Source organism: Marmota marmota, unplaced genomic scaffold, assembly GCF_001458135.2.
Source record: "Marmota marmota marmota unplaced genomic scaffold, marMar, whole genome shotgun sequence".
Taxonomy (NCBI): Eukaryota; Metazoa; Chordata; class Mammalia; order Rodentia; family Sciuridae; genus Marmota; species Marmota marmota.
Genome location: NW_025999872.1, coordinates 870,941 through 898,729, shown reverse-complemented (window position 1 = coordinate 898,729; position 27,789 = coordinate 870,941). Strand labels below are relative to the sequence as shown.

At 42.4% G+C, this 27,789-nt stretch overlaps 1 protein-coding gene across 1 annotated transcript; it reads right to left on the bottom strand.

Annotated features, from left to right (window-relative positions):
- Positions 1-837: 837 nt before the first annotated feature.
- On the bottom strand, positions 838-26,532 carry Cwc25 (CWC25 spliceosome associated protein homolog). Its single transcript, XM_015506676.2, has 10 exons — positions 26,351-26,532; positions 22,434-22,606; positions 14,508-14,744; positions 9,150-9,219; positions 8,173-8,300; positions 7,431-7,494; positions 6,238-6,449; positions 5,836-5,934; positions 3,072-3,233; positions 838-2,450 (listed from the first exon to the last, which is right to left on the bottom strand). The coding sequence occupies exons 1-10, from the start codon at positions 26,366-26,368 to the stop codon at positions 2,336-2,338; spliced, it is 1,278 nt and encodes a 425-aa protein (XP_015362162.1). The 5' UTR covers positions 26,369-26,532; the 3' UTR covers positions 838-2,335.
- Between the last annotated feature and the right edge of the window lie 1,257 nt (positions 26,533-27,789).

The window sequence follows — 27,789 nt, the reverse complement described above, 5'->3', positions numbered from 1 at the left end:
CGTCCGCCCCGCCCGCCCGGCCCCAGGGAGCCGGCCGCTCCGCACCCCGCCCCCAGGTGGTGCACCGCCCCCGTCGTCACCCAGGCCCCTCTCCTTCCCACCCGGGTGGTACCGCCCGTCCCGGGGAGGCAGCGGCCGCCCCTCTCGCCCCTCCTCCCCGGGCCTGACAGGAATCCGGCCGGCCTCCGCAAGCCTCAGAAGCCCGAGCCGGAGCAGGGAGAGGAGGAGGGATGGGCAGGTCTCACTGTGTACCGCGGAAGGAACTCCCTGTCCTAACACCCCCCTTCAAAAGCCCGGGCTTGGCTCGTTCCCTCAATCTGAGGTGCCAAGATGGCGGCAACGCCACTGCTTCGGGAAAGGAGGAGGAGCGGGAATGCGAGGAGGGTGGGACGTACCATCCCCACCCCGGGGGTGCGAGGAGGAACACAGCAAGGGGAAAAGGAAGTCCAGCCTGGAAAACCAAGGAACGCCCCCTCGCTCCACCCAAGCGTGGGTTTTCCCACTCCCCAAGGCCCAGGGTGCACTCCACCCGTGGGGCACGCCCCTTTCCCCCAGGGCCAATGAGAGGGGCAGCTGAGAACCCTGGGTTTATGAATGGGCCCCGCGCCCACCCACCTGCCTCCAGTTCTCCTGCGCCCCAAGGGTCAAGTTAAGAACCTGTGGGCACCTTCAGACACATACCTTAATAATCGTCTTATTTTCTGGCTTAGTTAGTGAAATCTAAGTAAACGGCCCACGTTCTGTTACATAAGACAAGGATCTCTATATATTCGACACAAACCATGGGTCAACATTCTTTCTATAACAGGAGTAAGAAAACTCGGTGTTCCACGTGGCTACTCTTGACAGTTACAAAAATAAATGTAACCTTTATTACCAAGTAATAAAAACCATAATTAACTGTAGCATAGGGCAGTAGAATGAAGTGATTAATGAATAACAAAAGTATGTTAAATTCTCTCTGGGCAAAACTTTTTTAAAGCATTAGTGTCTGGCATCATAAGTGCTCAAAAATAAAAATCCAAATACATTTTAACCAGAATTAGAAGTTAGAAGAACAAAGAAATAGCTCAGCTAACTTGTGACTCAGAAGTGCCTAGGAGGGACTGCGGGTTGTAGCTCAGTAGTAGAGAATGCTTTCCTAGCACTTGTGAGGCACTGGGTTCGATCCATCACATAAAAATGAAATAAAGATATCGTGTTCACTTACAAATAAAAACAAAAAAAAAATTTAACAAAAAATTGCCTAGGAAATCCCTGTCAAATGAGGGCTTCTGGTGAAGGAATAAAGGGAAAAGCAGTTAAAACAGGGAAGTGGCCACTTGAGTTTATTTTTGTTTGGGGGAACTTTTTTTTTTTTAATAGCTACAAAATAGTAGGAAACAACCCCTGAAAATCTAGCATTGTACATGATAAAAAAAGAAGCCATGTAATAAACAGCTTCCATTTTATTTTCTTTTAGGAGCCAGGGAACATAGTAGCAATGTGGTCCTGACTCCTAAAATCTTGCCTGCACTGATCACACATGGGAAACTCGGAGCAGGGAGATCAGATAGATAGCCTAGATTCTATCGATAAACCCAGGCTTCTCCTAAATGTGCCCTATTCAGAGAAAAATAAGCTGACCTACCTTACTGTGCCACTCACAAGGTTCAGTGTGGCTGTACTATATTACATAATAAAATCACTTAGCAAACAAGATACTCTCACAAAGCTAAACTTTTTTTAAAAAGCATGTAAAAAAATATACATTTGTACATATACACATTATACTTTTACAAACCAAATAGTTAACAGTTCACTTAGACCTTTTTGTATTCTCTTCCAGATCCTTTGTCACTCTCTTGGCTGTTCCCTAATCTGACATCATTCTGTTATATTATTTACTAGATCAAATAAATTCATGTATCCCAGTTAGCACAATCTATCCAAGTGGCTCTGGAGAGAGCTCAGAATGGTATGATCTATCCTGAGGCAGTGAAATAGGTCTATTCACACAAGTGTGAGGAAAGAGGTGTCATGAGCATCACAAACCCAGCAGGCCGCCTTCCAGAGCAAGATGAATATTCCCAATGGCATGGCTCAGTGCCTGCCCATTAAAACAGAGTCAAAACCCACTCTGCATACTGCAAAAGCTACTTAGGATCTCATAACCAGGTCACACTGATTCACAAAGGAAGCAAAGTATTTCAGGAATTGATGGACGAGGGTCACTTTGAACAGTGGTGGTTTGAAATCTGTGGAAGAAGTCACTGAACTCTTATAAAGAGAATTTTTTAGGGGTTAGCAGCCTCCCTGAAAAGTTCAGGAAAACCAATAAGAAAAAGAATGGTTTTCATCTTTTCATAAAGTTCTTCTCCAGAGCCACTGAGGTTCTCTGTAGAGAGTGGATATTCCGTTTCACCCGATCCTCCAGGGAGGAAGTAGATGCACTCTCTAGCTTCATGCGGCTAGGAAATAAAAAACATTTGTCAATTGGTCAGGTCTGGCAGAATTAGAAGAAACAGGTTGCTAGCCTTAAAGCAACTGTAGAAACAAGCTCTTTTAAGCCCACATAGAAAATTTTCAAGTGATTCCATCTGGAACCAAATTTTTTAAATGTCCATAAGAGAAAATTCATCTGCTTTTGAAAATAAGTCAAAGTCTCATTGGAAAAAAAACTTTCTGAGCCATTAATTCTTATTTAAAAGAAATGCAGGGTCAGGGTCATGGCTCAGCGGTAGAGCGCTTGCTTAGCATGTGTGAGGCACTGGGTTTGATTCTCAGCACCACATATAAATAAATTAATAAAATAAAAGGTCCTTCAACAACTAAAATAAATAAATAAATAAATAAGAAATGCCAAAGAATTTCAGAGATTTAGAGAAAATACTAATTCACATCTCCCTCTTAAAATCAAAAACCTCCCACTATCTGGCCAGAAACTACGAATGGTAAAAAAGGTGGTCCTAAAGCTGAGCTCCATATTCTCCCTGCAGACACAGCGACACCTGGAACACATTGAACCCACTGTTAGACTCTCTCCTTGAGACCATGCCTACGGAGCCCCAGGCAGGAAGAAATGTACTCACTGGATGAACTTCCCATCCCGGGAGTCTAGCTTCTCCAGCCTCCGTTCCCGTTCGTCCTCCCTAGCGTGCCTTTTGAGGATGTTCAGCCTCTCCTCTTCCCTCCACTTAGCATTTTCCATCATCTCCTGCCGTTTTCGTTCCAGTTCCTCTGCTGAGAGTTTTCTGTTGAACACAAAAAACATCCCATCAATTCTACCTCACTCCTAGCAAAAATCCCAGAAGCAGCACAGGGAGATAAAGGTCAGGCAGGACCCAAGCTCTCCAGCCCATGGCTTTCTCCAAGGAAATGGCCAGAGCAGTGCCATGTCCAGCATGAGTTTCCCTCCTACTAACATAGTGTGGTGCAGAGGTACTGGGGATTGAACTCTAAGGTGCTCTACCACTGAGCTACAACTTTAGCCCTTTATTATTTTTTGACTGGGTCTAAGTTGCCAAGTCTGGCCTTGAATTTAGGATTGTCCCAAGTCACTGAGATTACAGGCAAGCATTGGCTCCTCTTAACATTTTGGTCAGGTGTTTTCACCCAAATTTTAAACACTTTTAGAATCTCACAATCTTGGCAGTTGGGCATGGTGGCGCACACTTATAATCTCAGCAGCTCGGGAGACTGAGGCAGGAGGATTGAAAGTTCAAAGCCAGCCTCAGCAATTTAGCGAGGCTATAAACAACCTATCGAGACCCTGTCTCAAAATAAATAAATAAATAAAATGGTTGGGGATATAGCTCAGTGGTAAAGCACCCCTGGGTTCAATCCCTGGTACCCCAACCCCCTGCAAAAAAGGCTTGCCAGAGGCAACTGAGATATCCCTGGATTCCCAAGCAAAACTTGAAGCTGGAGATTACTCTGCCAAACATCTATAGGAGACCCTGTGGTTTACCCTCTGGAGAAACTGAACCATACAGGAGAAAAGAAGATTCAGAAGCATCAGGCACAGCACAGAAAGTTGGCAAGGCCACCATACTGCAAAGAGGATGAAGTGAAGCCCACATGCTCCACACTGAGACTCACAGTCCCTGATGGGATCTGTGCCTCTCTCAGAATGCCAGCAGCCAGGATCAGGCAACTAGAGGATTTTTTTTTTTTTCCTGAAGAAATTTTACCAGTCCCTAACAAAAGAATCAAAGTTACTGACAGCTGAGAGTCCCAGCTAAAAAAACAGTTCAACTCTACCCAATCACCTACCAATAGACAAACCCTGTGGGTACAGTGTTTCAGCTTTTTTATACCTCACTCTTAAATATGAATGCAAAGTGAAATATCACCAGACAGTTCAGGAAAGCCTCAAAAAAATGAATGACAGACACCAAAACAAACAGAAAAGGGAAATTAGGAAAAGACAAAGCACAAAACAAAACTTTTAAAAATCTCACTCAAAGCCAGGTGTGGTGGCACATGCCTGTAATCCCAGTAGCTTGGGAGGCTGAGGCAGAAAGATTGAGAGTTCAAAGCCAGCCTCAGCAAAAGTGAGATGCTAAGCAACTCGATGAGACTCTGTCTCTAAATTTAAAAAATACAATATAGGGCAGGGGATGTCGCTCCATGGTTGAGTGTCCCCAAGTTCAATCCCCAATACCCCAAAAAATCAAATAATTAAAATCTCACTCGAGCTGGGGATATAGCTCAGTGGTAGAGCACTTGCCTAGCCTGAGTGAGGCCCTGAGTTCAATTCAAGTACTGCAAAAAAAATAAAATAAAATAAAATCTCACTCAGTTAAAATATATTACAGCATTATAGTGAAGCTAGGAGGTTTTTAAAATGAGACAATCAGAGGTGGGTGGTAGAGCTCTTGTCTAGCATGCACAAGGTTCTGGGTTATATGCCCAACACTTCAAAGTAAAAAAGAGAAACAAGGAACAATCAAATAACATAAAGACCTCTTGCAAGCTCAAGGCCAGCCTTGGCAACTTAACAAGACCCTGCCTCAAAAAGCCAGGCACGGTGGTGCACGCCTGTAATTCCACTCACAAGTTCAAAGCCAGCCTCAGCAAAAGTGAGGTGCTAAACAACTCAGTGAGACCCTGTCTCTAAATAAAATACAAAATAGGGCTGGGGATGTGGCTCAGTGTTTGAGTGCCCCTGAGTTCAATCCCTAGTACCAAAAAAAAAAAAAAAGAAAAAAAGAAAAAAAAAAAAAAAGGACTGGGAAGATACTCAGTGGTAAAATGCCCTGGATTTAATCCCCAGTATGAAAAGTAAAAAAGCTGGGCTGGGGTTGTGGCTCAGCGATAGAGTGCACATCTAGCACGCGCGAGGCTGTAGGTTCGATCTTCAGCACCACATAAAAAATAAATAAAATAAACGTGTTATTAAAAAAAAGGAAGAAAAGAAAAGTAAAAAAGCCAAAATATTTAAAAAGGCTTCTAGGTGAGGGCTGGAGTTGTGGCTCAATGGTACAGTGCTTGCCTGGCATGCATGAGACCCTGGGTTCAATCCTCAGAGCCGCATATAAATAAATAAATAATAAAAGATCCATTGACAACTAAAAAATAGACTTCTGGGTGAAAACCTCTATGAGTACTGCCAGACCAATATATGATGAAAGATTCTCACTTAAAGTTTTTATTAGATCAACACTATTAACTTTGTCCTTTCAATGTGTCTAACAAGGTATGAGAGTGGGGGAAGACTATTAAAAGTTGACCAGATAAATAAGAGTTGGTGTGGCAAACAGGTCATATAAATTACCCACTTGCCCTGCTGTGGGCCACTTCTAGGTTAGGGACTGCAGAATATGAAGTTAATCTACTGCCCTCATAACTTACCTGGTATATCCAGAAGCATGCCGCCTCTGATAGACCTCCTTTTTAGGTGATGGGCTCTTAGTCTGGTCCCTCTCTCTCCTGTTTGCCTTAGAGTTGTGCCTGTAATGGACACAGAGATTATTTTCCAGAGATTATTCTTCAAATAATGAAAAAAGAGCTAGCCATCTTAAAACTAGTCCATAAGAAAGATGAGAGAGAGGATATTGTACCAGTGTAGTATATTCCTATAAATATGTGGTTGTAGGGGCTGAAAGCTTACATTAAAGTTTAAAAAATAATATGAAGGAAGTAATAAAGCAAAGACTTTAGGAAAGCTGATGGGTGAACATCACCAAAAGAAAATACCACTGTGACCAGGCCCCTGCAGTCACAGTTTATACCACAATGAATTTCCACACTCACAGTTTGCTAGGCCTTGGGGACCGTGACCTTCTGCCTAGGGATCGAGACCTCTTGTCCCGGGACCCTGCTTCCCTATTGCTCTTCCTGCTGGTGTTTCTAAGGGGTGAGTTCGAGGAGCTTCTAGACCGGGAACAGTTCTTCATCCCATACGCTCCCTTCTGCCCAGCCATCAGAGTACCCTGTTGTCTCTGGTTACGGTCAGAGTCCCTGACCTGTATCATAAAGAGAAGGAAGGGTGGGGGGGTGTGAAAAAAAGCTATTCATAGGAAAATCCAGTAGTTCAAAAGGCAATGCAATAAAACAAGGAAAAGAATAAAATCAGCTGGGCGCAGTGGCGCATGCCTGTAATCCCAGCAACTTAGGAGGCTGAAGCAGGAGGCTCGCAAGCGCAAAGCTAACCTAGGCAATTTAGCAAGGCTCTGAGCAACTTAGTGAGACCCTGTCTCAAAATAAAATATAAGGGCTGCAAATGTCACTTAGTGGTTAAATGCCTAAACACCCCCTTGGTTTAATCCCCGGGACCAAAAAATATTAAAAATGAAATAATCAGTTTTGTAAGGAATTCACAATAATTACAGAAAAGCATAAAAAATTTGAACAGTTATCTCAGGATCCCCTAAAACAGCCAGGTATGGTGGCACATGCCTGTAATCCTGGCAACTCAAGAGGCTGAAGCAGAAAGATTGTAAGTTTGAGGTCAGCCTCGGCAACTTAGCATGCCCTGGTCTCAAAATAAAAAGGGCTGGGGATGTAGTTCAGTGACAGAGCATCCCTAGGTTCAATCCCCAGTACCGCCACCCCCCACCAAAAAAAAATCTCCTAAGAGAAAGTACCCACCCCACCACTTAAATTGGCTTAGGTCTTCACTAGAGCCTAAGGAAGAGTAAGAGACAGCAGAGAGGGCAGCATCAAAAGTTAAAATCACGAAGGGATGTCCACAGGTAAAAAGCCATTAACCTCTACACTTAAAATGCATATATTTCATGTTGACTGCAGAGAGATAGGCAGAATACCTAAAGTGATTCTGTTTGCTTAGAGAATGCTCAGGCATGTAAGAAGCTCAGGGATAAGAAGTGGGCCTATTCCCCAGCAACCCCAGCCTCCACTGTCCAATTTCCCTGCTATCTGCAATTGTCAAGGTGGCACATGTCACAGTCCCACCATCACTCCCTTTAAGAAGCCCACATCCCTACCTGTAAGCCATATCCAGGGACTTTAGACAAAACAGGAAAGGAATTTGCCATCTTCTTTTGAGATCTAAGAGATTAAAAAACACACATTCATTGAAGAAGAAAATGCATACAGGTCCACTTCAAATCTCTCATGCTGAAACATGCGTCCTGGTTCCAGTGTGACCTTCCCCACTTCCCAGCTATTACTTGGCAGTGTGTTTCTCTATTTGGACTATCTTTGCTGGAAGATGCATCAGCACAGTTAAGATTTTCCTGTGAAAAGCCGTGGGCCGAGCTTCTCAGCCCCAATGCCTAAACACATTCTCCTCTCACCTCATGTTTCTATTCCAGAGACCCATGGTGAGTCAGCAGGAGCAGAGCTGACTATTCCCACAGGGAAGATGGAAAGACACAGAAGGGGCAGTCATAGGCCCATTCATCCATTAAAAAAAAAAAAAAAAAACCCTATGTGAATCCCATGGCAGTCCTGAGGACTCAGCTAAGATGAAATAGTCATGCCAGGAAGTCGACCTAAGATCTGTGACCAGTTCTCTTAGGGGTGTCTCTCCAGTAGCACACCCGGAGACCCACCCACATATAGCATCTCCAGGGAATTCTAATGCTAGAAAACAAACTGGCACAAAGCCTACGTCCAAGTGTTCACCACTGAAACCCCATTGCGGGGCAGTTTCCAGTTCCTGTTGTGGAATGAAAGAATGAATGAGCAAGTGAGTCAGTGCTGGAGGCTGCCTGACTCGCTCACCTCCCCCGGCTGGGCTCGTCGTCCATGCTGGAGCGATCACTACTCGAGCTTCTGTGCTTGTGTTTCTTGTGCTTCTTTTTCTTCTCCTTCTTTTTCTTCTTCTCCTTTTTTTCCAAACTCATTTGCAACTAAAAAGTGTCCAGAACATAAACTTTCAAGGTTATTGAAACCTTTGTCAGTCCCTTCTGAGGGGACTGGCTCATGTACAAACTGATGCCATGCCTCTACAGGGGTCCAGGGCATTCTCAGGAGCTCCCTGTCAATAAACCTGGTTGTACACAATGGACCCTAGATTCCCAAACAGAACCTCTGGTGAGTGAGCTAGGAATCTGTGTTTTAAACAATCCCCAGAACCACTCCTTAGGAGTTTCCATTCTTTCCACTGAAAGAAATTCTAACTCCTTTGGAAGTAATCAGAGACTGCAAAAATTACCAACTGCTCAAAGAGTAACCATACGTTATGTGAATGGTGAGCCGTAACAGAGGACACTCCAATCCCCTGTGCATACTGCATACATGATTCCATAGGCATGGCCTACACCCCTCTTTTCCTGAAAATATGTAAGTACACAGGGGTGCTTTTTCCAACCAGAAGACAAAAGAGGAAATTGAGCTTACTTAAACTTATTAAGATTGCATAAATATCACCAAGAGATGGTGTCTAAAAGAAAAGTCTTAAACATCATTCTGTTTTCCCTGGTAGGAAGAAACAGAGGGAAGATCTTATATTAAGTAGCTAAAAGACAGCTGGATCTGGTGGTACATTCCCATAACACCAACAACTTGGGAGGCTGAGGCAGGAGGATCACAAGTTCAAAGCCAGCCTCAGAAACGTGGCAAGACCCTGTCTCAAAATAAAATTTTAAAAAAGGGTTGGGATGTAGTTCAGTGGTTCAATCCCCTGGGTTCAATCCCCCATACCAAAACAAAACAAAAAAGTACCTAAAGGCTTTATGCTTATTTGATGCATGACTTACCAATTCTTTGATTTTCTTCATTTTCACAGGATTGTTCAATACCTCTCTTTTTTTCTCCTCCTCTTTCTTCCTAAATGGAAGACATTATAAAAATCATTAATATTTCTCTTAGAAGGAAGATTAAATCATTCTCCTCTCCAAATTCTATATAACCACAATTGTAAGAAATGCTTTATTGAAATCTACAGGATGGGGCTGGGGATGTGGCTCAAGAGGTAGCATGCTCGCCTGGCATGCGTGCGGCCGGGTTCGATCCTCAGCACCACATACAAACAAAGATGTTGTGTCCGCCAAAGACTAAAAAATGAATATTAAAATTCTCACTCTCTCTTTAAAAAAAAAAAAAGAAAGAAAAGAAATCTACAGGATGGCATGGAAGCCAAAAATCTCCCCCAAATCTGCATAAGAGACTGTATATTGTGGGGAAAGTCTACTATGGGACACTGCCATGCAAGACAGTGAGTTAAAATTTTTTCTCATTGGGCATCATACTCAAGGCTTCCCACCTGGTCAAGTAAATGGGTGTCATCTTATATATTGATTGGTTGCAACATTTCAAAAACTACCTCCATCTTTTATCATAATAATCACCTGGAAAATAAAGTCAATGCACTGATTCCTCTTTTTTTGGTAGGGGGGGTACTGGGGCTTGAACTCAGGGGCACTCAACCTCTGAGACAGGGTCTCACTGAGTTGCTTAGCGCCTTGCTGTTGCTGAGGCTGGCTTTGAACTCACAATCCTCCCGTCTCTGACTCCCAAGCCACTGGGATACAGGCGTGTGCCACCATGCCCACCCTGATTCTTCTTTTAAGAAATTTTACTCTCATATACTCTCAATAGGAAGGTAAACTGATCAACCTTCCTGAAGGATTATTTGACAATACTTATCACAACCAACACAAACTTTTTTTTTTTTTTTTGTAGTACTGAGTATTGAACCCAATGCTCTACCACTGAGCTATATCCCTAACCCTTCTTATTATTTTCAGACAGATCTCACTAAATTGCCCAGGATAGCCTCAAACTTGTGATCCTCTTGCTTTGACATCCCTAGTAGCTGGGATTACAGTTGTGCACCACCATGCCTGGTCAGCTCATACTCTTTCATCTCAGAAATTCTAGAATTGTATTTTCAAATTCAAGAATTTGCTACTAGCTGGACCCAGTGATGCACACCTGTACTCCCAGTGGCTCAGGAGGCTGAAGCAGGAGGACTGCAAGTTTAAAGCCAGCTTCAGTAACTTAGCAAGATTCTAAGCAACTCAATGAGACCCTATCTCTAAATAAAATACAAAAAAGCACTGGGTATGTCGCTCAGTGGTTAAGCACCCCTGGGTTCAATCCTTGGTACAAAAAAAGAGAGGGAGAAAGAATTTGTTACTATAAGGAAAAATCAGGGAAGGTCGCTATGAAGTTTTCATTTTATAACAATGAAAATTTGGAAACAAGTTAGGGATTCCATGATAGAATATTAACAAGATAAGTCATGGCATAACCATTCAACAGAGACATTAAAAATGATAATATAAATACACCAATAAAAACAAACAAAACAGGGGCTGGGATTGTGGCTCAGCGGTAGAGCGCTCGCCTAGCACAGGTGGGACCCGGGTTCGATCCTCAGCACCACATAAAAATAAAGGCATTGTGTTGTGTCCATCTACACCTAAAAAATAAATTTTTTTTTTTAAAGTGGCTAAAAAGGTAAATTATTACCTATATTTTACTATAATAAATAGGAAGCTAACAATATGGGACAAAACATTTGTAACATATACAACATTTTTAACAGAAAAATAACTTTAAAGAAAATTTGCAAAAGAAAAACTTTTAAATAAAAATAAATATTTTTCAATGTTTATTCTTACACACTTGAAAGAAAATAATGCAAACTAAACCAAAATAAATATGTATAGTATGGTCTCATTTAACACCCAAAAAATAGCTCTACTTTTATCTGTCACACATTGGGGTTTCAAAATTCTGAAATTTCTTTTTAAAGGGTTCTGCTGCCCACCTCACAAAAAAGAAGTGGAAGATAAGAAGGTCTGTTCACCCACTTAGCCAACTTCACACAGATCCCCAGTTTTCCAAGAAGTTGCCAATCTTTGTCACCTTGCTTCAACCTCCTATTTTTGTTTAAGGGACAAATGAATAAATCTGGTCTGGTTTGGTACATTTGCCAATACCTTCCCGTACAGCTAAGAACTGACAGTGTTAATGGAGCCTCCTTCCCAACATCAGGAAGAGCAAATGGAGACAAATCCTTTTACTTGACAGATAAAAGTCAAGGGAAAACCAACTGCAAAGCCAGCAACCCACTGCCTTTGCAGGGTCTCCAAGCATCCTGTAACAAACCCTCTTCCTAGACCCTCAGCAGCACCTGATGATGAAGAGTGGGTCCTCCCGGATCTTGCTGGCCATGTCAAGCAGGGAATTGGCACCAGATGGAGCAAAAATAGAGCCCGGAAGGAGTCCTGTCTCAGAAGAACATCCTCCCTCCTTCTCCTCCATCTTCTCAAAAACATATTTGTCAATGGGGCGCCCCAGCAGGTACTCATCACGATTCACCATCCCACCAGGACCCTGGTACATCCAGTCCAACTTTTCTTCTTTTTTCCTGGTTGAAGAAAACAATATATACAATTCCAAGGAAATGTAGATTCCGGCAAACCTGCATAGAAAACCCAATGAAAGCAGGACTCAATCTATAGGTGCTTACCACATGGCAAGCATGGTGAAATGGTGCCTGCCCTTGTGGAGCTTACAATTAAGAGGAGAAATCATTTTCATATACTTAAAGCATAATTTCAAAAGATAATCTAAAACAATTAATAGGCTCATTCTACATCATTGTCTTATCACCAAAAATAATGTCAGTGATCACATAATCACTCGTATTTATTTTGTTTCGGTGCCTAACACATTAGAACCAGTAATAACACTACACGTTTGAGGAGATAATAAGATCAAAAATAACCTAATACATAAATGATGTTTTTAAGCCAAAGGTAGAGCATGGCACAGGGCACAAATGATGTCATAGTATCATGTCAAGCAAATATTTCCCTGTGATTCTAGGGAGAAACATGGTGAGAAAATGGACCCTCATATCACAAATAGTAAAGGTGTATAGAAGCAGCCAACACCAGCTTACAGCTAATTCATTTCATCCAAACAGTATTATTTGTAGCATTAAACTCAAAATGCTCAAAGTGCTTTGAATATGACTTCAATTTGTGTATTTGTTTGTTTTGAGGTTACATAATAACTGGGAGGATATCTTCTTACTTGCATGTTTGGACTTTTTTTTTCAGCGCCAAGGATCAAACCCAGGGCCTTGCCCACACTAGGCACGTGCTCTGCCACTCTTTCCCTGCCACTCCCACGGACATTTTTAATAAGAATAAACCAACACAACACTTTAGAAAAATGTTTTCCTATTAAAAGCATTGGTTTGATGGGGCTGGGGGTGGGGTTCAGTGGTAGAGCGCTTGCCTAGCATACGTGAGGCACTGGGTTCAATCCTCAGCACCACACAAAAATAAATAAATAAAGTAAAGGCATGCTCTTCATCTACAACTACAAAAAAAATTTAGTAAAAAAATAAAAGCACTGGTTGGAGAAACATTGTAGTCTATAATTAAGAAATGACTGTGGTCATGGGTCAGGTTCCATGCGGTTTGCCTGGCATTGCTCACACCACTGGAGTTAGGAGCACAAGGGAGAGCTGCACCCTGGTGGATAACGGAAGACTGTAGTGGGACTTTAAAAGGAATACCACAGGTAGTGGTGTCTTTCATGTAAACAAAGGGTTTCCTAAATCTCTCATGTAAATAAATCGGAGACCAGGAAGGAGGCTGACAACTATTAAAACCAGGGCTCCAGAGGGCTGGGGATACAGATCAGTTGGTAGAGTGCTTGCCCTGCATATACAAGGCCCTGGGAATATCATGGCTCCTGGGAAGGAGGGAGCTTTGCAGTTTGGGAAGTCATGTTCTAAGTTAGAGGGAAAGAAGATCCATGGAACTTCATCACAAGTGGTGTCTTACAAGAGCCAAACTGGCAATACAAAATGGACCAGATGCCAGTTCAAGAAGAATTTTAGAACAAGTTATAGTCTGTTTTTAAATTGTATATGGCACCAGGTGAGGTAACACAGATACTAGGAAGGCTGAAGCAGGAGGACTGCAAGTTTAAAGCCAGCTTCAGTAACTTAGCAAGATTCTAAGCAACTCAATGAGACCCTATCTCTAAATAAAATACAAAAAAGCACTGGGTATGTCGCTCAGTGGTTAAGCACCCCTGGGTTCAATCCTTGGTACAAAAAAAGAGAGGGAGAAAGAATTTGTTACTATAAGGAAAAATCAGGGAAGGTCGCTATGAAGTTTTCATTTTATAACAATGAAAATTTGGAAACAAGTTAGGGATTCCATGATAGAATATTAACAAGATAAGTCATGGCATAACCATTCAACAGAGACATTAAAAATGATAATATAAATACACCAATAAAAACAAACAAAACAGGGGCTGGGATTGTGGCTCAGCGGTAGAGCGCTCGCCTAGCACAGGTGGGACCCGGGTTCGATCCTCAGCACCACATAAAAATAAAGGCATTGTGTTGTGTCCATCTACACCTAAAAAATAAATTTTTTTTTTTAAAGTGGCTAAAAAGGTAAATTATTACCTATATTTTACTATAATAAATAGGAAGCTAACAATATGGGACAAAACATTTGTAACATATACAACATTTTTAACAGAAAAATAACTTTAAAGAAAATTTGCAAAAGAAAAACTTTTAAATAAAAATAAATATTTTTCAATGTTTATTCTTACACACTTGAAAGAAAATAATGCAAACTAAACCAAAATAAATATGTATAGTATGGTCTCATTTAACACCCAAAAAATAGCTCTACTTTTATCTGTCACACATTGGGGTTTCAAAATTCTGAAATTTCTTTTTAAAGGGTTCTGCTGCCCACCTCACAAAAAAGAAGTGGAAGATAAGAAGGTCTGTTCACCCACTTAGCCAACTTCACACAGATCCCCAGTTTTCCAAGAAGTTGCCAATCTTTGTCACCTTGCTTCAACCTCCTATTTTTGTTTAAGGGACAAATGAATAAATCTGGTCTGGTTTGGTACATTTGCCAATACCTTCCCGTACAGCTAAGAACTGACAGTGTTAATGGAGCCTCCTTCCCAACATCAGGAAGAGCAAATGGAGACAAATCCTTTTACTTGACAGATAAAAGTCAAGGGAAAACCAACTGCAAAGCCAGCAACCCACTGCCTTTGCAGGGTCTCCAAGCATCCTGTAACAAACCCTCTTCCTAGACCCTCAGCAGCACCTGATGATGAAGAGTGGGTCCTCCCGGATCTTGCTGGCCATGTCAAGCAGGGAATTGGCACCAGATGGAGCAAAAATAGAGCCCGGAAGGAGTCCTGTCTCAGAAGAACATCCTCCCTCCTTCTCCTCCATCTTCTCAAAAACATATTTGTCAATGGGGCGCCCCAGCAGGTACTCATCACGATTCACCATCCCACCAGGACCCTGGTACATCCAGTCCAACTTTTCTTCTTTTTTCCTGGTTGAAGAAAACAATATATACAATTCCAAGGAAATGTAGATTCCGGCAAACCTGCATAGAAAACCCAATGAAAGCAGGACTCAATCTATAGGTGCTTACCACATGGCAAGCATGGTGAAATGGTGCCTGCCCTTGTGGAGCTTACAATTAAGAGGAGAAATCATTTTCATATACTTAAAGCATAATTTCAAAAGATAATCTAAAACAATTAATAGGCTCATTCTACATCATTGTCTTATCACCAAAAATAATGTCAGTGATCACATAATCACTCGTATTTATTTTGTTTCGGTGCCTAACACATTAGAACCAGTAATAACACTACACGTTTGAGGAGATAATAAGATCAAAAATAACCTAATACATAAATGATGTTTTTAAGCCAAAGGTAGAGCATGGCACAGGGCACAAATGATGTCATAGTATCATGTCAAGCAAATATTTCCCTGTGATTCTAGGGAGAAACATGGTGAGAAAATGGACCCTCATATCACAAATAGTAAAGGTGTATAGAAGCAGCCAACACCAGCTTACAGCTAATTCATTTCATCCAAACAGTATTATTTGTAGCATTAAACTCAAAATGCTCAAAGTGCTTTGAATATGACTTCAATTTGTGTATTTGTTTGTTTTGAGGTTACATAATAACTGGGAGGATATCTTCTTACTTGCATGTTTGGACTTTTTTTTTCAGCGCCAAGGATCAAACCCAGGGCCTTGCCCACACTAGGCACGTGCTCTGCCACTCTTTCCCTGCCACTCCCACGGACATTTTTAATAAGAATAAACCAACACAACACTTTAGAAAAATGTTTTCCTATTAAAAGCATTGGTTTGATGGGGCTGGGGGTGGGGTTCAGTGGTAGAGCGCTTGCCTAGCATACGTGAGGCACTGGGTTCAATCCTCAGCACCACACAAAAATAAATAAATAAAGTAAAGGCATGCTCTTCATCTACAACTACAAAAAAAATTTAGTAAAAAAATAAAAGCACTGGTTGGAGAAACATTGTAGTCTATAATTAAGAAATGACTGTGGTCATGGGTCAGGTTCCATGCGGTTTGCCTGGCATTGCTCACACCACTGGAGTTAGGAGCACAAGGGAGAGCTGCACCCTGGTGGATAACGGAAGACTGTAGTGGGACTTTAAAAGGAATACCACAGGTAGTGGTGTCTTTCATGTAAACAAAGGGTTTCCTAAATCTCTCATGTAAATAAATCGGAGACCAGGAAGGAGGCTGACAACTATTAAAACCAGGGCTCCAGAGGGCTGGGGATACAGATCAGTTGGTAGAGTGCTTGCCCTGCATATACAAGGCCCTGGGAATATCATGGCTCCTGGGAAGGAGGGAGCTTTGCAGTTTGGGAAGTCATGTTCTAAGTTAGAGGGAAAGAAGATCCATGGAACTTCATCACAAGTGGTGTCTTACAAGAGCCAAACTGGCAATACAAAATGGACCAGATGCCAGTTCAAGAAGAATTTTAGAACAAGTTATAGTCTGTTTTTAAATTGTATATGGCACCAGGTGAGGTAACACAGATACTAGGAAGGCTGAAGCAGGAGGACTGTAAATCTGAGGTCAACCTGGGCAACTTAGCAAGACCTTGTCTGGGGAAGACAGGGGCAGTTAGGAAGTAGTAATATTAAAGCACCACTGGAGCCAATACCCAGTACTGGAGCAGGGGAACATACTGGTGAGCTAGGGGCACCAGTAGCTCAGGGGCAGAGCACTTAACATGTGCAAAGTCCTGGGTTTGATCCCCAGCGCCTCAAAAAAATAATAAATAAATAAAATTATAGGCTGGACAACTATGATCAAGTAATCTATAAAGAAACATTAAACAATTGTTTAAATTTAAAACAGCATGGGAACTGGGATGTATTTGAAGATAATACATTTATTTATTTATATTTTTATTGCAGTTGTGATCAAAATAAATGTTTAATAAAATTACAAGAAAATACCATAAATACTTAGAAGATAAAAGGCCAAAAGGCTAATAGCAATGAAACATGAACATCATTTACTTGGGAATTTTCCTGTGTAGTTTTTTTTTTTTTTTTAAATATTTATTTATTTTTAGCTGCAGTTGCACAATAACCTCTATTTTATTTATTTATTTTTATGTGGTGCTGAGGATCAAACCCAGAGCATCGCATATGAGAGGCGAGCTCTCTATCGCTGAGTCACAACTCCAAGCTCCTGCCTAGTTTTATGTATTCTGTAATCCAAACAATAGAAAACTCCTAGGTCTGAGAAGAAAAGAACTGATTGTATAGGGCAGACCATATCACATCATAAGGAGGTCTGAGCAGGAAGGTCAGTGGTAACTAGAATATTCTCAGAGGCTCATTTCCTGATAGGGAATATAGTATAACAATTATGAGTACAAGTTCTATAATCCCACCTACTAGGAAGGCCAAAGTAGGAGGATGGCTTAAGTCCTGGAGTTCAAGACCACTGGGCAACGTAGTGAGACCCTGTCTCAGAAAAAATAAATAAATAAAAAGAGGATAAGTTCTGGAGTCAAGCAACACGGGCCTGAATCCTGGCTCTATAGCCAAGTAAGTCCTCTGAGCCTTGGTGTCTTCACCTATCAAATGGGGATATAATACTATCTACCTCACAGGGTTGCTGGGAATTAAGTCAGTCAATGGATTTTTAGATTTTTTGTTGTTGTTGTTTTTATGGTACTGAGAATTGAACCCAGGGCATTGTGTATGCTAGCCAAGTACTCTACCACTGAACTACATCCCTTGCCCAGTTAATGGATTTTTAAGTCATTCAGCAGAGTCATGGCACAAAGTAAGTATCAATAAATGCTGGTTGTTCTTTGTGTTACTTATGTATGTGTTTCTCTCTCCCATCAAGTTTTAAACTCCTAAATGGCTGGGACTATGGCTGTGTCTCCTAGACAGGTGCCCAACAATCATGGGTTCAACGTCTGACAATGTCATAGTCAATGAACCTTGAGCTAGGAAGTACTTTTTGACAGAAATTAAGGACATAGTGAAACCCGGCAGGGTGGTACATGCCTGTAATCCCAGCAACTCAGGAGGTTAAGACAGGAGATCCCAAGTTCAAGACCAGCCTCAGCCAACTTAGCAAGGCCCTCAGCAACTTAGAAGCCCCTGCCTTAAAATAAAACATAAATGGGCTGGGGTTGTGGCTCAGCGCTAGAGCGCTTGCCTTCCATATGTGAGGCCCTATGTTTGAGACTTAGCACCACATACAAATAAATAAAATAAAGGTCCATTGACAACTAAAAAAATACTTAAAAAAAAAAGAAAGAAAGAAAGCCAGGTGTGGTGGCACTCACCTGTAATCACAGCAACTTGGGAGGCTAAGGAAGAAGGATCGCCATGTTCAAGGCAATTGAGCAAGGTTCTAAGCAAATTTGTCCTTGTCTCAAAATAAAAATAAAAAGGGCAGGGGATGTGGCTCAGTAGTAAAGCACCTATGGACTCAATCCCTGGTATTAAAAAAAAAAAATTTAAATGTCCTCAAAAAACAGTGTCCTGATATGTTGCCAAGGTTGACCCTAAACTCCTGGGCTCAAGGAATCCTCCTCCTCTCAGCCTCCTGAGAAGCCAGGACAACCACAAACCACCATAGCCAGTGGAGGGGATGAGGGAGCAATTAAAATACATGTCAAAGATAATCAGAAGTTTGCCTGTGTGTACCTGACACTAACAGGAGGAGGAGTTGGGAATAAAGACTCATTTATTAATCTGTAAAAATATCTCCTGTGTGTCAGAAAGATAAAAAGGTCAGAAGGATGAAGTAGATTCACTGGCTACTGGTAAGGCCCATAGGTCTACAAATCACCAAATGGGGCTGATGAGAGCTAAGTGTTTGTTGAGGTGACTCTTGAACTTCTGGGTCAAAAAGTAGAACTACCTGTTAAGCAGCTGAATATACAATGACACAGAGTCTATGTGGGATAAGTTTAAGGGTCATCAGCATGAAGCAAATATTGGTGCTAGAGGAACAAAAGAGCTCAGATAGAGGGAATCAGGGAGCATGGGCAGTACAGGGTGAGAGCAAGGAGCTACGTAAGGGAAGAAAGGAGAAGGGACATTAAGAAAGGTAAGAGGGGGGCTGGGGATGCGGCTCAAGCGGTAGCGAACTCGCCTGGCATGCGTGCGGCCCGGGTTCAATCCTCAGCACCACATACAAAGAAAGATGTTGTGTTCGCCAAAAACTAAAAAATAAATATTAAAAAAAATTCTCTCTCACTCTCTCTCTCTCTCTCTCTCTCTCTCTCTAAAAAAGAAAAGAAAATGGCTGGGGATGTGGCTCAAGCGGCAGTGCGCTCGCCTGGCATGCGTGCGGCCCGGGTTCGATCCTCAGCACCACATACAAACAAAGATGTTGTGTCCGCCGAAAAAAACTAAAAAATAAATATTAAAAATTCTCTCTCTCTCTCTCTCTCCCTCCCTCCCTCTCTCACTCTATCTTTATAAAAAAAAAAAAAGAAAAGAAAAGAAAGGTAAGAGGGGGGAGGTAAGAGGAAGGCTGGGACTGTGGCTCAGTGGTAGAGCACTCACCTAGCATGTGTGAGGCACTGGGTTCGAGCCTCAGCACCACATAAAAATAAATAAATAAAGGTATTGCCCATCTACAACTAAAAAATAAAGATATTAAAAAAAGAAAGAAAGAAAGGTAAGAGGTGCTGGGTGCAGTGGCGCATACCTGTAATCCCAGAGGCTTGGGAGGCTGAGGCAGGAGGATTGCAAATTCAAGGCCAACCTCAGCTACTTAGCGAGGCCCTAAGCAACTCAGTGAGACCCTGTCTCTAAATAAAACATAAAAAAGGGCTGGGGATGTAGCTCAGTGGTTAAACGCCCCTGGGTTCAATCCCCAGTACTCAAAAAAAAAGAAGAAGAAGAAGAAGAGGAGACTACAGATAAAATTCAAGAGCTTCTAGGGGAAAAGCAACTGGGCCAAATACAGAAGAAAGGATATGAAAAATGAAGGCAGATACTTATATAAAGTAGTAGTAACTGCCTGGCTCCACCTAATCTCAAAAGGACTCAATTCATATCAGCCTTACTCAGGCCCTAGGAAGAAAACATGTAGAGTTGGAATCCAGGGGCACAGAGCTTGGCATCTGGTTCTACCAGAAATCAGCTGGATAACTTATATCCTCATCTCTAAAATGTAGTCAGTTACTGTTGTCAAACTGTTATTATGAGTTTTTAAATAAGGAAAGATTTGGGGGTCAAAGCATGTGAAAACAAAGTTTCTGCTGTTGTTGCTATCATTAAGGACACAGATCCAATTCTCAATCAAAGCTGTACAACAATAGGGAACTATTTATTTATTTACTTTTGATACTGGGGATTAAATCCAGGGGCACTTTACCACTGAGCTACATCCCCAGCCCTTTTTCATATTTTTATTTTCAGACAGTATCTTGCTAAGTTGCAAAGGCTGGCCTTGAACTCATGATCCTCCTGTCTCAGCCTCCCAAATTGCTGAGATTATAGACATGTGCCAGTGTACTGTGCCAGGGGGCCTTTTAAAACACATAGTTGCCCTACCTCACACAACCCCTATATTCCAAGGGAAAAGACTTAGGTGGAACTCAACCCATCTTTATTTTTATACACACACACACACACACACACACACACAAGGCCCTGAATTTGTAATCCTCCTGTCTCAACCTCCCAAGCCCCTGGTTATGCACCACTGCACCTGGTATCATATGCATACAATCATCAATGTCACAAACCTATCATTCTTATATATATATATATATATATATGTGTGTGTGTGTGTGCGCGCGCGCGCGCGCGTGTGTGTGTGTGTGTGTGTGTGTAGAGGGATACAATACCTTTATTTTATTTATTTTACGTGGCACTGAGGATTGAACCCAGTGCCTCACACGTGCAAGGCAAGTGCTCTACCAATGAGCCACAACCCCAGCCCCTCATCCCATCTTTATTTAGAATAATCTTCCAAGCCCATTCTAAAGTGCAAGGGTTGAGAAACACCAGTATAGACCATTGTTTAGGAAATGAAATTTTCCAATATTATCAGTAAATATTAAAGAAACATTCTATTTTAGAGAGGAATTTTGAGATCCACATTAAGTATTAAAGGTTTTCTTCATTCTGAGATGCATTTCATACATGGAAAAGATTACCTGAACCACAGAAGTGAATCGTTAAATAGAAAAGATGTTTTACTGGCTACATTAAAAGCATGAAACTGTGCAAGAACTATACAAATCAGCCAAATGGATAAGAAGATTATCTAAATATATCTTCATTAAAGACCAAAAAAAGAGGGAAGGGACCCACATGCTGACCTTTGTTTTTATAACGTTGGAGGACACAAGGGGAAGGGATCAAAAAATATCAGGAGCTGGGCAAGATGAGCACAGTGGCACCTCTGGGTTCAATTCCAAATAAAATAAAACCAACCAAAAAAAAAAAAAAATCAGAACAGCCTTTTCCCCAATCTATTTTCCTGCTACAGTTCCATCACAGCATTTCCATAAACTGAAACTAAATTTCATATGCATATGAAACTTATAATCAATGTTATTTTGTTTTTTGTTATTGTTATTGTTTTTAGTATTGGGGATTGAACCCAGAGCCACTTTACCACTGAGCCACATCTCAGCCTTTTTTAATTTTTATTTCAAGACAGGATCTCACTAAGTTGCTTACGGCCTCACTAAATTGCTAAGGCTGGCCCTGAATTTGTAATCCTCCTGTCTCAGCCACCCAAGCCCCTGGTATGCACCACTGCACCTGGTACCATATGCATACAATCATCAATGTCACAAACCTCTATCATGATTATTAAGGAAAAGCCCACATATCCAATAACAGAAGTGAGCCACCGACTACCCTGAAAACTTTGTCCACGAAGACATGAACAAGGGGAATGTCACTACAGATTACTCAACTTTATTCTAGCGATATTTTTAATGTCATCCTGATTTAGGAATGAATAGCAGGTTTTATGCTTTTTACTGTCTCAAAACATAAATTTACTCCCATTTCCTTTTATGATATCTGTTATTCCTAGCATGTATTACATAAGAAACTGACTGAATGATCCAGTAGGACTGTCCACAACCACACAGGTTTGGTTGACAGACACACCATCTACCTCCTCCCATGGGACTCACTGCCCCAATAAAAAGAGCTCGCACACAAAGGCAGGACTGAGATGTGGACACATATCAAGAAACAAGGAGGGCTGGGGATGTGGCTCAAGCGGTAGCGCGCTCGCCTGGCATGCGTGCGGCCCGGGTTCGATCCTCAGCACCATGTACAAACAAAGATGTTGTGTCCGCCAAAAAACAAAAAATAAATATTAAAAAAAAATTCTCTCTTAAAAAAAAAAAAAAAAAGAAAAGAAACAAGGAAAAGACAACCATCCTCAGCCATGCTTATTTGTCAACAGTCTACCAGGAATGTGGCCTACACTAAGTCCTAAATATGTAATCTCATTTGATCTTCAATAAGCCTTAAGAACTGGTTCTACTAAAGTAACCAAGGCTCCCGGTTTCACAGCAAGGCACAGCCAACCTTAGAATCCAGGTCAGTCCCACTCCAAAACCCATGCACTTAATCATTAAGCCATCATGCAACATCTAGATTAGGCATCTGCAGTCAGTCCTGCAATTTTCTGTACATCAGGACACCCAACTCCTCACTTACTTGACAGCCCCAACATCCTCGGCATAGCGCTGCATCTCTTCCCGGGCCCTCTCCTCTCGCAGTTCCCGCTGCAGTTCCTCAATCTTCTTCCGCTCTGCCTCATGCTTCTGCTCGGCCTTCCACACTTTCTCCACATTGCGAAGGGTCTGTGGGTGCCAGCTTTTCTTCAAATTCTGTGGTGAATGGAAGTAGGGAGAAAATAATTCAGCTGGGGGTTATAGCTCAATGGTTTTATAGTAGAGTACTTGCCTACATACATGAGGTCCTGGGTTCCATCCCCAACACCCCCCCCCAAAAAAAAAAAAAAAAACAGTGGGGGAGAAGATATCTTTTGCAATGACAAGATTTATATCCAATAATTTCTCATATGGAGAGGGTGTTTAAGTACTGTAAGATTAATGTTCTCTTTTCTGTCAAAGTTAAACCTATATAATCCCAGTGGATTGAGAGGCCGAGGCAGGAGGATCGTGAGTTCAAAGCCAGCCTCAGCAAAAGTGAGGTATTTAGCAACTCAGTGAGACCCTGTGTCTAAATAAAATACAAAAAAAAATAGGGCTGGGGATGTGACTCAGTGGTTGAGTGCCCCTGGGTTCAATCCTCAGTATCAAAAAACAAACAAACAAACAAAAAAAAAACAAAGTTAAACCTATAGTCTGAGTTAACAAAAATGTGTTTGCTGTAATTTAAAACTTAAATTGCATAGTGTGTAGTTAGGTGGAGCTCTTTTTAAGTCACAAAACTATGAGGTTGCAATGTAGCCATTTGGATCCCCCCCCCCCAGTATATCTCCCTTTGTCCTCAGTCTTCCAATCATAATGCCTGTAGGTAGTTGAGTAGGTAATCCAAACATAACTATATCTCTTCCCCTTGCACTTCCCAATTTTAAATTAGTCAATCACACAGACTGTAACCCCGAACTCCTATTATCAGAGTAAGGGGCAGTGCTGCATTAGGGATAAAAATCTGGGCAGACTTCCTACCCAATGTGTTTGTATGCCAGATTCTTTCTGGTAGCATACCCTTCTGAAGAAGTAAAGTTTGCTTTGCCCAGCAGCATTTTTTGGGGGGGTGGGGAGTACTGGGGATTGAATTCAGGGGCACTTGACCACTAAGCCACATGCCCAGGCCTATTTTGCATTTTATTTGGAGACACGGTCTCACTGAGTTGCTTAACACCTCGAAATTGCTGAGGCTGGCTTTGAACTCACCATCCTCCTGCCTCAGCCTCCTAAGCTGCTGGGATTACTGATGTGAGCCACCACTCCCGGCTGCCCAGTAGCTTTTGAGCACATATCAGATTTCTTGTAACACCCCAATATTTCTAACAGTACATAAAGTTGTGCAGGATGGACCTGGCCCCTCCTGAGTTCCCTTCAAACAGTTTTAATCTTGTACTTTCACTGGCCATCCCTAAAATGGGAGTTGGTGATGGCAAGACAGGAGGAATGGGGCAGGGAGGGAGGGAAGATGGTATATATTTAGAAAGGCAACAGAACTCACTGGCATTAAGCATTCCTTCTTAGGAATACAACATTCCTTTTCTTCAGTTCTTTTACAACCCAAATCCCTAAACTTACTGTATAACCTACCTAGGACTTCCTTCAATGTTCCTTCCAGGAAACTCCCCTTGGTTCTGATCTTCTCCTTTACCCTCAAAGAGGGGTCGGGGATATGGCTCAGTTGGTAGAGTGCTTGCCTTGCATGCATAAGGCCCTGGGTTCAATCCCCAGCACCACGAAAAAGAAAAAAAAAAACAAAACTAAAATCCTTTATCCTCAAAGAATGTTTCTTCTCTTTCTTCTCTCCATCAGCTATTCCCCTGGCTAACACTGCCCATCAGAAGTTTCTCCAAGGATGTAACATCGAAGGACAATTCTAAATTAGCCTGATGGAGTGGGAAGTAGGCAATAGGAGGGCAGATTTTTTTTGTTGTTTTGTTTTGTTTTTTTGGTACTGGTGATTGAACCCAGGGATGTTTTAACCACTGAGCAATATCCCCAGCCCCTTTTAGTTTATATTCTGAGACAGGGTCTCACTAATTTGCTTAGAGCCTCACTAAATTGCTGAGGCTGGCTTTGAACTTGTGATTCTCCTGCCTCAGCTTCCCTAACCACTGGGATTATAGGCATGTGCCACTGTGCCTGGCAGGAGGGCAGGTTTTCAAACAGAGGAAACAGCACTCAGCAACTACAGCCCCAGTGGTGAGAAAGAACAGCACAAATAATTCAGTGTAGCTAGAGGTGGAATGCAAACTGATTGGTGGAGAAGGGGTACAAGATGAAGTCAACTAAGAAGCAGATCAATGGGTGCAGTGGTATACACCTGTAATCCCAGCAACTCGGGAGGCTGAGGAAGGAGAATTGTCAAAGTTCAAGGTCAGCCTCAGCAACTTAAAGAGGCCCTAAGCAACTTAGTGAGATCCTGTCTCAAAAGGCTGGGTATATGGCTCAGTGGTAAAATGCCCCTGGGGTTCAATCTCCAGTTCTTAAAAAAAAAAAAAAAAAAGAAGATTAAGGGCTTTACAAGCCATGTGAAGAGATTAGAGTTTATCCTGTTAATGGCAGGAAACACTTAGTTATATGCAGGAAAGAGGCATAACCCGCTATCATGTGAAATGTGGACCACAGAGGGCCAAGACTGAAGACCAGTTACAAAGATAAAATGTACACAAAATACCTGGCAGGTAGAAAAATGTGCAGTCAATGAGAGCTCCCTTATTTTTTGCTTTTCTCTTTCATTCCTTAAGTGCCTTTCCCCTGTGTCAGGTCATTCCTTCCTTTCTTTAGTCTTTCCTTTGTTCAGTCCATCCATCCATCCTTCCTTCCTCATCTCCCCCACTTACCCTACTAGTTATCCCTTTCCTCCCTGCTTCAACCATATGTGCCCCCCACCCTCAAGGGATGGGTGGAATTGTTTGGTAACATTTCTAGTTGTCACATGAAGGATAGACGGTGCTTTGGGCATCTAGCAGCTAGAGGTCAGAGATGCTACTAAACATCCTACAATTCACAGGGCAATCCAAGTCCCCTCTGCTCCCCCATCTACAAAGAATTATCTAGCCCAAACTGTCAAGAGCTCTGAGATTAAGAAACACTGGCTTAGAATTTTCCTTCAGTTACCTGAAGAATACACTAAATTTTCACAGGAAGCTTGATGGAGTCCTGGAACTCAGTCTAACTGAGAACATCTGAAAAATACTAGGGCTACTGAACAGGTGTCTAAGTTGACCTATTTGCTGATTCAATTAGCTCCACTTTCAGGAGGTTGGTACTTTCCTAATCTTGCACTGAGCCCTTCTGGATACCTTTGCCCTATTTAAGGCCTCAGTCCCTTGCAAATCAACGACACAACTTAGGAGAAACTGCCACTTAACTTACATAAGTGCTATGAATCCAACCAAAGCTCTGTAACTACAGATCAGAATGAGCAATGACAGACATGAAAGAAAGTTGGACATGAAGATTCCTTCAGGCTTAAAATGGCTCTTCTTCAAAAGGCCTGGCTAAGGGACAGGGAGAACCAGACACAAATTACTCACACTACAGCCCAGGGCACGACTCTGAACGCCTAGGTAAGAAGAGGAGATGTGTCCCAAGACAAGATATACAAACAAATCTGTGTGCCATTCCTCAATATCTGCCTCCTTTCCTAAACATCTCTCCCCCTTCCCGGTCTACCCAGAATTTCCAGCCCAGAGAGCCCCCATCAACGAGCACACAAACATCACCAGCCCCATTCGCGACACACCTCGAACTCTTCACTCCAAGGTCCTAAAGATGCCTCCCCTGTCCAGGGTTACCGCCCCCTCCTCCCCCACAGCGAGGATTCGTCACCACGGTTACCCACTCCGCCCCCGCCCCACTCCCTGCCAATTTCCGTCCCCAGCGCCAGTCGGGCTCCGGGCTCCCTCCACTCACCAGGTCTCCGCCTCCCATGATGACAGAGACGTCTTCTCGCTACGCGGATGTGGAAAATTCAGGGAAGATCAAGAAGAAACGTAGGGGAAGAGTTCAGGGACGACCTCTCCGAACGTCCTGACCGGCACTGGCGGCCACTTTCATCGCCCGGTCGAGGACACTTCCGGGAGTGGCGTCATATTGCCGCGTCGACGTCGCAGAGTCATGACGTTTAATCCTAGCTGTCGCGCTACGTGACGGTGGCCTATCGTGCCGTTTCCTCAAAGTTTCAGGATCCATTGTCATACCTTCTGTGGTCTCCTTTTGGCTACCTCCGCTCGGCACTTCGCCTGAGGTCCGGATACCGCTTCTGAGTGCAGTTACAGCTTGCGGCCGGCCTCCGGTACGGCCATGGTAGTGTGCCAGGGTCCTGGCTGGTCCAATCTGCATCCCCCAGGCTGGACCTCTGTGTGGAACAGCCTAGGTACCTCCCCCGCGTCCAGCCCCAGACCCCAGTCTGTCGACTGACTGTCGATCCCGCGCTCCTCAAACCTTCACTCCCGGCCAAGCTCCTCACTCCAGGTTTATCTTACGGAGATCGATAGAAACCATCAAGTTCTATCAGCTTTCCTGAGCCAAACCTTTAAAAAGTCGGCCAGCTTCCCCATTTCCTTAATTGGGTTCTTTTTACTTTTGAATTATAAGAGGTCTTTACATACTCTGAACCCTAGTTCTTCGTCAGATAACATATTTTGCAAATAGTTTCTCCTAATCTGTCGCTTGCTTATTAATTTCGTAACGGTGTCTTTTAATAAGCATATATTTGAAATTTTGGTGAAGTATAATTTATCAATATTTTCCTTTATGCCTGTTGCTTTTAGTGTCTCCTCTATGGACTTACTGCCTGCCTTCCATATTTTCTGTAAAGCTATACTAATCAAGACAAATAGTGCTGGCATAAGGATTGACAGATCAGTGGAGGAGAATAGAGGGCCTAGAAACAGATCTACACTTAGGTGACCATTTGATTTTCAAAAAGCCACCAAAACAATTCAATGGGGAGAAAAGGCCTTCCAAAAAAAAAAAAAAAACAGCTGGGGCTGGTGTACTTCCAGCTTCCGAAAGATAATCTCTTGTTTTCTTCTTAGTAGCTTCATGGTTTATAATCTTTCTCAAAGTAACTTTTGTGTATGGTGAGATTCACTTTTCCCATATACAAACACAGTTATTCCCGCATGACTTTTTCGTTCCTTTTTGGTGCTGGGGAGATTGAACCCTGGGTGCTCTAGCGCTGAACCACACCTCCAGCTCCAGCTCAGTTCTTTGAAGACTTTTTTCTCCCCACCTATTAGTTTAGCTTTATAGAAAGTAAGGAGAGCAGGTAGTATTAAGTCCTTCTATTTTGTCTCCTCCTGTTAAGATTATTTTGAATAGTCTGTCTTGTATTTCCATGTAAATGT